The sequence below is a fragment of the Hordeum vulgare genome, chromosome 4H, assembly GCF_904849725.1.
Source record: "Hordeum vulgare subsp. vulgare chromosome 4H, MorexV3_pseudomolecules_assembly, whole genome shotgun sequence".
NCBI lineage: Eukaryota > Viridiplantae > Streptophyta > Magnoliopsida > Poales > Poaceae > Hordeum > Hordeum vulgare.
Genome location: NC_058521.1, coordinates 378,860,836 through 378,873,912, shown reverse-complemented (window position 1 = coordinate 378,873,912; position 13,077 = coordinate 378,860,836). Strand labels below are relative to the sequence as shown.

General features: G+C 45.5%; 1 protein-coding gene across 2 annotated transcripts; it reads right to left on the bottom strand.

The window, feature by feature from the left end:
- Window positions 1-1,814: 1,814 nt before the first annotated feature.
- On the bottom strand, window positions 1,815-4,099 carry LOC123448667 (divinyl chlorophyllide a 8-vinyl-reductase, chloroplastic). 2 transcript variants are annotated; one of them, XR_006631896.1, is made up of 3 exons: window positions 2,762-4,099; window positions 2,337-2,403; window positions 1,815-2,259 (listed from the first exon to the last, which is right to left on the bottom strand). XR_006631896.1 is itself a non-coding variant. In XM_045125630.1 (2 exons), exon 1 carries the CDS (start codon window positions 3,968-3,970, stop codon window positions 2,774-2,776), a length of 1,197 nt encoding a protein of 398 aa, XP_044981565.1. In that variant the 5' UTR covers window positions 3,971-4,099; the 3' UTR covers window positions 1,815-2,403; window positions 2,762-2,773. The 2 variants fall into 2 exon arrangements, 1 of the variants encoding a protein (XP_044981565.1); XM_045125630.1 differs by having other exon boundaries at window positions 1,815-2,403.
- Between the last annotated feature and the right edge of the window lie 8,978 nt (window positions 4,100-13,077).

The following is a 13,077-nucleotide window of genomic DNA, read 5'->3' as shown; positions in this document are numbered from 1 at the left end:
GACTCCTCCTCCCTTGGTGGCGCAGCCCTTGGGGCTCCTTGAGCCTCAAGGCAAGCCTCCCCTCCCCTCCTCCTATATATATGGAGCTATTAGGGTTGATTTCAGACAACTTTTGCCATGGCAGCCCGACCACATACCTCCACGGTTTTACCTCTAGATCGCGTTTCTGCGGAGCTCGGGCGGAGCCCTGCTGAGATTAGATCACTACCAACCTCCGGAGCGCCGTCACGCTGCCGGAGAACTCATCTACCTCTCCGTCTCTCTTGCTGGATCAAGAAGGCCGAGATCATCGTTGAGCTGTACGTGTGCTGAACGCGGAGGTGCCGTCCGTTAGGCACTAGATCGTGGGACGGATCGCGGGACGGTTCGTGGGACGGTTCGCTGGGCGGATCGAGGGACGTGAGGACGTTCCACTACATCAACCACGTTCACTAACGCTTCTGCTGTGCGATCTACAAGGGTACGTAGATTGTAAATCCCCTCTCGTAGATGGACATCACCAAGATAGGTCTTCGTGCGCGTAGGAAATTTTTTGTTTCCCATGCGACGTTCTCCAACATATGATCTATGTGTTTGGTCCAACTTATCTTCGAGCACCAAACGAAGATGATACGAAGAGGTTGATGACGATGAGTGAAAGGAGAGGTTGGTCGGGTATGCTAGGTAGCATAGATTGCATGCATTGGACTTGAAAAAATTGCCCGAAGGCTTGGCACGAGCAATATTGTGGCAAAAGCCGAGATGCAACAATTGTGCCTGAGGCCATAGCGTCCGAGGATTTGTGGATATGGCATTGCCACTTCGGTTTTCCGGGCGCCAACAATGATATCAATGTGTTGCAACGGTCACACCTATTTGGAAGGCTTGCTAGTGGTGATGCTCCTGCTTGCAACTTCACTGTGAATGGTAATGCCTACACTCAAGGGTACTACCTTGTCGACGGCATTTATCCTCCTTGGACTACTTTCGTGAAAACTATATCCAATCCAAGCACTAGGAAACAATCTGAATTTGCTATGCAACAAGAGGCGTGCAGAAAGGATACTGAGAGAGCCTTTGGGGTTTTGCAATCTATATTTGCTATTGTTCGTGGGCCAGCTCATTTTTGGGATAAGAAAACCCTCAACAACATCATGACATGTTGTGTGATTCTTCACAACATGATCATTGAAGATGAGAGAGATTCAAACTTGGAGTTCTTCTACGAGAATGTTGGTAGCCGTGTGAAGCCATCTAGAAACCCTGGTCGTATTCAGGCTTTCCTGGAGTCCTACCAGCATATAGAGGACACCCATGGGCACACCCGGCTGCAGCATGATCTCATTGAGCAAATATGGCAGTTGCATGGGCAGTAGAGATTTTTATGTTCATCTATTTGGTTGTTGTGTAATTTCAACTATTCTTTTATTCAGGACAAATATTGTATTAGATTATTTGTTTAACTCTTTCATTTGAATCTATTTGATTGTTGTGTAATTTGAACTATTCTTTTATTCCGGACAATTATTGTATTGGATTATTTGTTTAATTCTTTCATTTGAACCATTCTTGTAAATTTGACTATTGTTGTAATGTACAATAAACATATATTTATATTTTAGTTAATGTTTGCATAAGAATTTGCTGAAGGTTTTACTATCAAAACCTAAAAATGCAGGTTCGGTTTTGGCTGCGGCAGAACAAACACCGTAATGCGGAACCGCAAAACAGAATGACATTCTTTTTTGCAGTTCTGCATTGCGGTGTCTGTTCTGCCGCAGTCAAAAATGAAACTGCAAAGCGCTTTGACGCGACCCTCATCCCAGGTTTGCGGGTTGACGAAATACGGGATCTACTAGAGATGCTCTAATACGCTATACTGAACCTGCCTCTAGTAGGTCTCTGCCATGAATATGTAGTAGGTCTCTGCCATGAATAATACTCCTGAACGTACACGACCCACTCGCCGGACAGACAACTGGCATTCAAGATTAAGCCATCGCTGAAGTATCTTGCTTTAAGAACTCTTGCACAAGGAAGACCACACCTGCAATATTCTCCATACCCGCTTGGCAAGCAGAGCCTGGTTGAAAGCCTCCGGATCTCTAAATCCCATACCTCCCCGTCGTTTAGAATTATATGTTGTCCCATGCTATCCAATGCACCTTTCATTCCCCCGTTAACTGCACCCCACCAGAACTTTGACGAGATCGAAACCAGTTCCGACACCTTTCACTCCCCGTTAACTGCACCCCACCAGAACTTTGACGAGATCGAAACCTGTTCCGACACATCTTCTTTGTGAGGTGAAAACAGCTCATGCTGAATGTTAGAGTGGCATGAAGAACAGACTTTACCAACACTTCTCTAGCTGCCTTAAAAGACCTTGCCCCTTCCATCCAGTCACCTTCCCTTTAGAACACCCTGTCACATATTTAAAAGTACCATCTTTAGATTTCCCAACCACCGTTGGTAGTCCCAGATATCTCTCGCTTAGAGCTTCCCAATCATATTTTATGACGGATTGCCCATGGTTGCCCATGTTTTGTTATTTTGTTTGTTGATGTTTTTGACTTTGTTGCCTTGCTCAACTGTAATACGAGTTGATTGTGTGCATCGCCATGATGCAGAGAGCAGTGGTTTCAACCTCCTTAAGAAATCTTGATCTATAAATGATTTCATATAGCAAAATTCTCCACCCTCAAATTAGACAACGCCTTGCATGGTACATTTGGGCTACTAATTGTGTTGGAAATATCAACATGTCAAAAGCGTCACTTACAAGCCGGAAGGCCTAGAAGATGGTCTGCTCGCCCAGCTCCTGCCCCGCCATTCCTTCCCTTATTACCTTGTCGAAGAAGTGCTCAAGCGTGTCTGTGCCATAGCTCGGCGTCTTGTCGTCACTGTACTCCCCGGTTTCGGGATCGAGCACTAGCATGCTCTCCGACGCATAGTACCTCCCAATTTTGCCGAACTCGGCGGCATCCTCCAGCCCCGGGAACACCTTGGCCAATCCATCGAGCACCCAGATGACACCATCCATGATTTGAATGGGCACCTTGATGAACTTGGGTTCGCGCCCGAGCAGCCGGAACAGCATCTCCCCTTGCTCCAGCGGCGTGAGGGCCTTCCCCGGCCCTCCAATTGGAAGCACCTTGTTAGCCTTTTCCTCGTCGAAGATGCAATCGGCGATGAAGGAGGCGAGATCCTCCTCGCTGATAGGCTTGCAAGCGCAGAGCTTGCCGTCGCCAAACATGACGTAGGGATTGCCCTTCTTGACGGTTTCCACCTGGCCGCCTAGGCTCTTGAAGAAGGCGGTGGGGCGGACGATGCTGTAGGTGAATGCCGGGTCCCGCGCCGCCTCGGCGGCGAGCTCGTCCTCGAACTTGAGCTTGGCGCGCTGGAACTCGAGGAGCGGCTTCTGGACGCAGACCGCGGAGAGGAGGACGAAGTGGGCGGCGCCGAGGCTGCGCGCGGCCTGGAGGGTGTGGAGCGTGGCGCGGTAGTCGACGCGCCACGAATCCTGCACCCCGCCGCCGCGGCTGGCGAGGCAGCAGACCGCGGCGTGTACGGGACCGTACTCCGATAGGCCCGCGAGGAGGGCGCCCGGGTCGGTGACATCGGAGAAGACTACGCGGGCGGGGGCGAGGTCGGAGACAACCTCCTCAGGGGAGTTTTTGCCGTGGATGCCGCTGCGGGGGCGGGCGACGGCGATGACGCGGTGACCGCGATAGAGCAGCTCGCGGACGACGAAGCGGCCGATGTAGCCCGTGGAGCCGGTGACGAGGACGGTGGTATCGGAGGGGGGCAGGGAACGGAATGATTGGGCCGCGGCCGGGGAGGGCGACGTCGCGGAGGAGGCGAGGATGCAGCCCCCGCGGCGGCAAGCCTTGGCGGTTGTGAGGGAGAAGGAGAGGAAGCGCGGTGTGGGGCGGGGAGCTGCGACGGCCGTGCTGGTGGGGAGGCGGGGGGAGAGGAGAAGGGCGGCCATCGCGCTCGACGGAAATGCAGTATCGACTATCGAGTGTGGGGAAGCCGGCGAGCGTTTGTGGTGGTGGCTTGGGGAGGCAATCCGGGCGTGTGATTTTCTCGCTTCCGTTCTGGGTTAGAAAAACGTTGACCCTCGGCTTAGTTTCATCTTAGCCACAGCCTAACTTTGGGGGTGTTTATTTAGAGGGACATTTTGCTGAAGGAACTAAAAAACAATTTTTTTTAGTCTTATGTGAAAGAAACATGAAGAACTTTTAGGGACTAAAAAGGGGTATTTGAAACTAAATGAAGAAGTCCTTATAGAGGGTGTTTTTAAGACTTTTTTGGTATTTTTTCAACCGTGCCCCTACTTTTAGCATGACATTTAATAACTTCTAATACATTACTAGAGGTAACATGGTCTTTTTGCATGTGATTTAATAACCTTTAGTCTCTGTTTAGTCCGTGGAAAGAAAACTGGTAGGAACTAAGGACTTTTTAGTTGGGACTAAAAAAGTCCTAAGACTTTTTAAAGAAACATGCCCTTTTCCTCCGCTGCACTGTTCCGCTCGGAAAACTAGGCTTGTCAGGTTAGACGGCCGCTCCAATTTAATTTTATTGGGGGTATCCTATACTATCATGTTGATTCTGTGATTCCTCGTTCATCGCTTGGAGTTTCGGGGGATTCGGATTCATACTGATTCGTCATTCTTTCTTTCCGGTTTTGTACAATTCTTGATTTCTCTTTTCGTCTCGAAGGAGATTTTGGTTTGAGCTGAAATCCATTGGCTGATGATGACAACATTTCGTGTGAGCCTCAGTGATAATTGTGCGTATTGAGTAAATGTTTCTGGTGTTACGGGTGGCAAAGATCAATTTGTTGTAGATTGGCCACCGTGCCCGGAATTACACCTCATCGCTTGTAGCCGTTGTCCCGCACATGTTTGCACCTCTTCCCAATCATGATGCTCCATCTGCGACGAATGAAACAACTGTGGTGGTTGTACTGATCATTGTCGTGGCGACGTGCGTGTCAATCTAGATGCAATGTCGATTGACCGTGGTTGTAACGATCGAGACAAATGTGACAACGAAAACAACTCCAAAGATGATTTTTGCATGCGCTTTTTTCGAAACAGGTCGCGTGTCCCGGAGGTCGTGCCGATGGTGGGTACGGAGATGGTAGAGAAGACCGTGGCCATGATGGGCGTCGACGTTGGCACGAGGGCCCCGACGCGCACTCCATCGACAACAAGCTTATCCAGCGCCTACCTCAAGGTGCCGCCATCCCAGACTCTGTTAGGCATGACCGTTGTCGCCCTGCGGACTGCCCGACACACTCTGGCCGCACTGAAGGAGCTACTAGCCCGGTCAACAAAGACACCCATGGCCGCTTGCCCCCTTCCTTGCCGTGATGGACCTCTTATGATGTGATTTATCTCACCTCAGCGACAAGCGAGGATTCTTGGTTACGGTGGATCGCTCCCTATTTCGGGGCCAAGGAACGACATGCAGTTGTGTGCCCTGCTTTGACTCTACATACGTCAACGCCTCGTCGTACCACGACCGTGGATGTCATCGAGACCATCCTGTCCTATCGTGCAATGCAAGACATCGGAGTTGTTGCTCCATCTCCTTCCTTTGAAGCTAAGACGGTCACCCCTATCTTTGTCCCGGTGGTCATCCCTGTTGCTGGCGGTGCGAGACTGTCGCCGTGCTCCCCCTTGTTTATGGCCTGCCAACCCCCCACGCTCACTGCACGAAGCTCGCCCTCCCCAAGGCCAAGTGTAACGCCCAAGATGCAATCCTATCCTTAATTTGGTGCGAGGGCCTCGTCAGGGATAGAAGCGCATCTCGTCGTTTCGCAAGAATGGATATCGTTACAAGTACATGTACTGAAAAGATGAGATATATGGAATTGGCTTACACTCGCCACAAGCTACATCAGAGTCACATCAGTACAATACATAAACATCATGAAGAAGAGCAGGGTCCGACTACGGATGAAAAAAAAACAAGAAAAGAAAACGACGTCCATCCTTGCTATGCCAGGCTGCCGGCCTGGAACCCATCCTAGATCGATGATGAAGAAGAAGAAGAAGCAACTCCAAATGAACAATCAACGCGCTCGCTTCAAGTAACCTTTACCTGGACCTGCAACTGGTGTTGTAGTAATCTGTGAGCCACAGGGGACTCAGCAATCTCATTTCCAAAGGTATCAAGACTAGCAAAGCTTAAAAGGTGAGGTATGGTTAAGTGGTGAGGCTGCAGCAAGCGACTAAGCATTATATGATGTGGCTAACTTATGAGTACAAGAATAAAGAGGGGAAGATCAACGCATAGCGGACGTGAACTAATAGTGATCAAAAGAATGATCCTGAACACCTACTTACGTCAGACATAACCCCACCGTGTCCTCGATCGGAGAAGGAACTCACGAAAGAGACAGTCATGGTTACGCACTCAGTTGGCAAGTTTTAATTAAGTTAACTTCAAGTTATCTAGAACCAGTGTTAAACAAAGTTCCCATGTTGCCACATAACCGCGGGCACGGCTTTCCGAAAGATTTAACCCTGCAGTGGTGCTCTAACAAATCCATCATAAATTACCACAAGCCGCATAGAAATCCTCAATCACGAAACTCGTGATCTCGTCGGACTCCTTAGTGGAAAACCTCAACTCTGAGATTACCCAAAGCATCACCGGAATCCCGATGCACAAGATATTTCGTAAAAGGTAAAACTAATCCAGCAAGGCCGCCCGACGTGTCGACGAACCCGATAGGAGCCGCGTATCTCGTTCTCAGGACACGACCGGATGGAACTAGCTAAGAGAACCAAACCTCGAGTTTCCTCGCGGTGGCCCCGCAGGCAGTCCGTTTTGGGACTAACACCATCAACACTGGCCCCCTGTATTATGTTGAATTACTCCTCGGGTAGCGCTAACTCCCTATGCATTTCAGTATTAACAGAATTATTATGTTGGGAAAATATAAAACCAGTGTTGGGCCTTGCCAGACCAGTCTTAGTCTAAAATGAATTATCAAGGGGGTCCACGTAACAACACCGATCGTGTTAGGAGCGCTCAATTATGGAACATAACACCGGTAGCCGAAACTAAGGGGGCAAAGGTGGAACAAAATACCAGGCTAGAAAGGGCGAGCCTTCCACCTTTTACCAAGTATATAGGTGCATTAAATTAATAGCAATTAATAGGGTGATATAACAAGGAACCCATGTTATCACATAGAAATAGCTGCACCTGCAACTAGCAACGCTAACACATGGTTAAGCAAGCGGTAACATAGAAAATCAGTGGTTTGCTAGGTTGTGAACATGTTGAAGGTTTTCATGGCAATGTCGAGAGGCTGATATTTAACATGTGGTAGGCAGCGAGACATAACGGTAGAAATGATAATATTAGCATGGCAATGATAGTAATGGTATCTGGGGAAATGGTCATCTTTCCTGAGTTCCCGCTTGGAAGAAGAACAACTCCGTGAAGCAGACGAACTGACGTAGTCGAACGGGTCCTCACAATCCAACACGCTTGCGGAACTCTATCGATACGAAGAAAACCGGAAACAAGCATCAACACAGATATTCACCACGGCACATGCACGTCAAAATGCAATCCACATATGATGCATGATCAGATGAATATATGCCAGGCATGGCATGGCAATTCACAACAATCAACTAATACACATTAAGTGAAGTTCATATTGACGAAACTCCACATACGAATTATTTAATTCTATCCCGGTTAGGTACACGGCAATATTAAATCTTGGTTAAGCATGGCAAGAGGTGAAGCGTAAGTAAACTATCTATCTAGGCATTTTAAATGAGGTCGGAAATGACATATAGCATCTCTGAGATGACCTCATACGCTAATTTACAATTCTATCCAGATCTTAACCAACATGTTTAAATGTTTGTGAAACAGCAAAATAAACAGGTTCACGTGATTCTACGTGTCGTTACAATCAATTTACACATAGAGAACATCTCCAACGGAGCTACGGTTCAAAAGATACAAACACCGCAAGATATGACAACATGAATGCAATATGTGTGCAACGACAGTCACAAGCATTTCAAAACATACAACCAGAAAGATAATATCAAACACATATAGGACGCAATCAAAACGGAGCAACGGTTCAACAACTACGAGCTAAACAAGAAATCACTACAATCTGCCAAAATCAGCCACATAGCATTTTATACACCCCACAACTACGAGCTACACTAATCTAATATGCTCAACCAAGGCATGAGGCGGTAGAGGGCAAGATGCACTACAACATACAACTAATAACATTTAGCATGGAAGCATGGATCATTTGGAAATGAACTCACAAAATGGTTGCTCACACGCTGTTTCAGACTTAGTGAAAATGTCAGTTTCGGACAGTACAGTTTTCGATCTGAAGGCATATTGACAGCAGCAAAACCATAATCTACAGGACTCCAAATGGCATGAAAATTGTCAGCACGCTAGAGAATCTTAATGACTACAACTAAATCCATTGCACCAACCTCAAAAGAGCTACAGATCACCAGAAAAAATCATGACAAGACACCAACAAAATAAACAGATTTCAGACTTAGAAATATTTCAGCATCTCCAAATCAGCACTATTTTCTAGCATGTTGAGAGCAAGCAAACCACACCTAAACATGGATTTCTGTTGCAACCAAAATTACCAGAGGTTAGTCTACATACCCGAGGACAAATCTCTAGTTGACAACTCCTTCATATCATGCACGGATTAAGTCCCACAAAATAAACAAAAGGCCACATGTCAAAATATCGTGCGTACTACCTTGCTCAAAAGCTAAAACTAAATGCACGGTTAAATTCTATGGATTTTTCTACCCCGAAAACATATATAACATGAGGGGTTGCAAAAATAAAAAATAACGTCACACGTATATGAGAAAATATGTCCTAAACATGATATGGCAAACTAGCGACGGAATCCTACAAGAAAAAATACCAACAACTATTCAAAAATACATGGAAAAAGGTTCCTAAAAACATGAGCATTTTATATACAGGGTTTGAGCAATCCGGACACGCAAGGAAATAAATACGGGTGACTAACATATTAGGACAACACGCAAAACTAGGCATATGGCAAGTCAAACTACGTTAAACATGCATGCAAGTTGCAAAATGTTAATCTACACGGAAAACTACACAAGTTTCATATATAATTCGTTCGATCCGACATACGAATAATAAACTACGGGCGTTTCAAAATCTAGCATTTTTCTGAAATAAACAAAATTGCAAACTTCTAAAATACTAAACGGGCCGAACTAAGAGGCGCGGCATAGCTATTACACGCCTGGGGCGAGGAATAGTGGGCTCGGGGGGAGGCTCACCTTGGGACGAAAGGGAGTCGGCCTGGTCGGAGGGCGCTGCTGGGTCGGAGGCCGCTGCGGCTCTCCTGGGCCGAGGGCACGGCAGCTGGAGGCTGGCCCACGTTTTGGCTGCGTCGTTCATCCTCGTCCTGAGCGATCAAGGCCATGGTGGTGATGGCAGCCAAGGCGACGACGGGCAGCAGGCGAGGCGGGGCGAAGCACCGGCGGGGAGGTGGATCCGGTCGGGGAAGGAGGGATCCACCGGATCCATGGCTAGAGGGGACTAGGGGAGGGCCGGCGACGGTTCAGCTCCGGGTGGCTACCGGCGGCGCGACGCTTGGGGCGATGGTGGCGGGGCTCCAGCGTGCTTGCAGGAGGCGGCGGCCGACAGGGTCTGCAGCGGTGTGATACGTTTCTAACGTATCTATAATTTTTAATGGTTCCATGCTATTATCTTGTCAACTTTGGATGTTTTATATGCATGAATATGTTATTTTATATCTTTTTTGGGACTAACCTATTAACTCAGTGCCAAGTGCCAGTTTCTGTTTTTTCCGTGTTTTTGACCTTTTTCAGAGAAGAATATTAAACGGAGTCCAAACGGAATAAAACCCATGGGATGATTTTTTTTCATAATATAAGATACCCAGGGAACTTGAGAACCAAGGCACGAGACCTCGGGTGAGGCCACAAGCCCCCTAGGCGCGGCCAGGGGGGCGCGCCTAGCAGGCTTGTGGGCCCCCTGGGGCTCCTCTGCCCTACTTCTTCCGCCTATAAATCCCCGAAAATTCCAAAACCACGAGAGAGATCCACGAAAATACTTTTCCGCGGCCGCAAACTTCTATCTCCGCAAGTTCCCATCTGGGGCACGTTCTGGTGCCGTGCTGGAGGGGGGATTCGGATACGGAGGGCTTCTTCATCAACACCATTGCCTCTCCAATGATGCGTGAGTAGTTCACCATAGACCTTCGGGTCCATAGCTAGTAGCTAGATGGCTTCTTCTCTCTCTTGGATCTTCAATACAAAGTTCTCCATGATCTTCATTGAGATCTATCAGATGTAATCTTCTTTTGCGATGTGTTTGTCGAGATCCGATGAATTGTGGATTTATGATCAGATTATCTATGAATCTTATTTGAGTTTCTTCTGATCTCTTATATGCATGATTTCATATCCTTGTAATTCTCTTCGAGTTGTGGGTTTTGTTTGGATAACTTGATCTATGATTCTTGCAATGGGAGAAGTGCTTGGTTTTGGGTTCGTACCATGCGGTGACCTCACCCAGTGACAGAAGGGGTAGCGAGGCACGCATCATGTTGTTGCCATCAAGGGTAAAAAGATGGTATTTATATCATATTGCATGAATCTATCCCTCTACATCATGTCATCTTGCTTAAGGCGTTACTCTGTTTGTTATGAACTCAATACACTAGATGCATGCTGGATAGCGGTCGATGTGTGGAGTAATAGTAGTACATGCAGAAAGTATCGGTCTACTTGTCTCGGACGTGATGCCTATATGTATGATCATTGCCTTAGATATCATCATGACTTTGCGCGATTCTATCAATTGCTCGACAGTAATTCGTTCACCCACCGTAATACTTGCTATCATGAGAGAAGCCTCTAATGAACACTATGGCCCCCGGGTCTACTTCACATCATATTTTCAGATCTACACAATTACTTTGTTGCACTTTTCACCTTCAGATCTCACCTTGCAAATAATCGTGAAGGGATTGACCACCTCTTTATAGCATTGGGTGCAAGTTTGTTTGTTTTTGCGCAGGAACATTGGTGCCTCATCTTGATACTCCTACTGGTTTGATACCTTGGTTCTCAAACTGAGGGAAATACTTATCGCTACTGTGCTGCATCACCCTTTCCTCTTCAAGGGAAAAACCAACGCAAGCTCAAGAGGTAGCCAGAAGAATTTCTGGCGTCGTTGCTGGGGAGTATTCAAAGTGAAGCATATCCAAGTAACTGTCGCAAACTCATCTCTTGCATTTACATTATTTGCCTTTTGCCTCTCATTTTCCTCTCCCCCACTTCTAAAAACAAAAATTTACAAAAATATTTACCTTTTTCGTTTGCCTTTCCTTTGCTTGTGTGCTATGTGCTTTCAATATTCTTGCATCTTCGCTTGCTGAAAATCTATTGATATGGATCCTCACCCACTTGCTAATCTCTTTAAGAGATACAATTATGTTGAACCAATTGCTAGTGATTTTTGTGCACTAGATTATCTTTATGAAGTTTTGCTTGAGATGCGTGAATCTGATAATTGTGATGAAGAAATTTATGAAGTGATTCACGAGGGCTCCTTTAATGAAAATCATGATTGCAATGCTTTCACTATGAATTCTATTAATGTCAATCATGCTAAAAATATGCAAAACCCTAAGCTTGGGGATGCTAGTTTTGCTATGTCCACTACTTGTTTTAATGATCATGATTGGGGTGATGATTTTTCTTATGATCTTGATTTTTTTAAACCTCATGATGAATATGATATTGATAATAATGTTTGCAATAATATTGAAAGTGGGTTTGGAGAAGTCATGACTTTAGTTGATGATAATCCCACTATTTTTGAAGAGCGTCAACTTTGCATGCATGTGGATCATGAAAATAATATCCTATGTGATAGTTATATTGTTGAATTTGGATATGATCCCACATGAAATTATTATGAGAGAGGAAAATATGGTTGTAGAAACTTTCATGTTACTAATTTACCTCTCGTTATGTTGAGATTGACATTGTCTCTTTCTTCTTCCTTGCATATGGTAGTTATTGCTTGTCTTGATAATTTTTCTTCTTATGAAATGCCGATGCATAGAAAGTATGTTAGACTTATATGTGATTTTCACATGCTTTATGATGCTATCGTTGTGCTTTTGTGTGGGCATCATTGAATTATCAATGCCTAGCTAAAAGGGCGTTAAACAATAGCACTTGTTGGGAGGCAACCCAATGAATTTATTTTTGCTTTTTATTTTCTGTTTTGTTGTGTCCACACCATCATAATTCTGTTATGATTGTGTTTTTATGTTTTAGTTAGTGTTTGTGCCAAGTAGAACCTTTATGATTAGTTTTGGTGATAGTTGTTTGATCATGCTGAAAAAGACAGAAACTTTGTGCTCACGAAAATATTTTTAATACCTATCCAAAAAGAGATTTTGAGTTGATGCTTTTTGATGCTGATTGATATGAAAATTTCCCTAATTGTCAGAATTGTTCAGAATTTTTTGGATACCAGAAGTATACGAAGTATACGGATTGCTACAGACTGGTCTGTTTTTGACAGATTCTATTTTTGTTGTGTTGATTGCTTATTTTGATGAAACTATGGTTAGTATCAGGGGGTACTAGCCATGGAAAAGTGATAATATAGTAATATAACATCAATCTAAATAGAAATCAAGTTTACTACAGTACCTAAAGAGTTGGTGGTTTGTTTTCTTATGCAAATGATATCACGAGTTTCTGTTTAAGTTTTGTGTTGTGAAGTTTTCAAGTTTTGCGTGATGTTCTTATGGACAATGGAACAAAGAGTGGAAAGAGCTTAAGCTTTGGGATGCAAGTCATCCCAAGCCAAATTCAAGGACATAAAAAATCCTAAGCTTGGGGATGCCCCGGGAAGGCATCCCCTCTTTCGTCTTCAATCCATCGGTAACGTTATTTGGAGCTATATTTTTATTCACCACATGATATGTGTTTTTCTTGGAGCGTCGTGTATTATAGGAGTATT

What these genes read in the sequence shown, in the direction of transcription:
- LOC123448667 (XM_045125630.1), bottom strand. Translation starts at nt 3,970, where the DNA reads ATGGCCGCCCTTCTCCTCTCCCCCCGCCTCCCCACCAGCACGGCCGTC.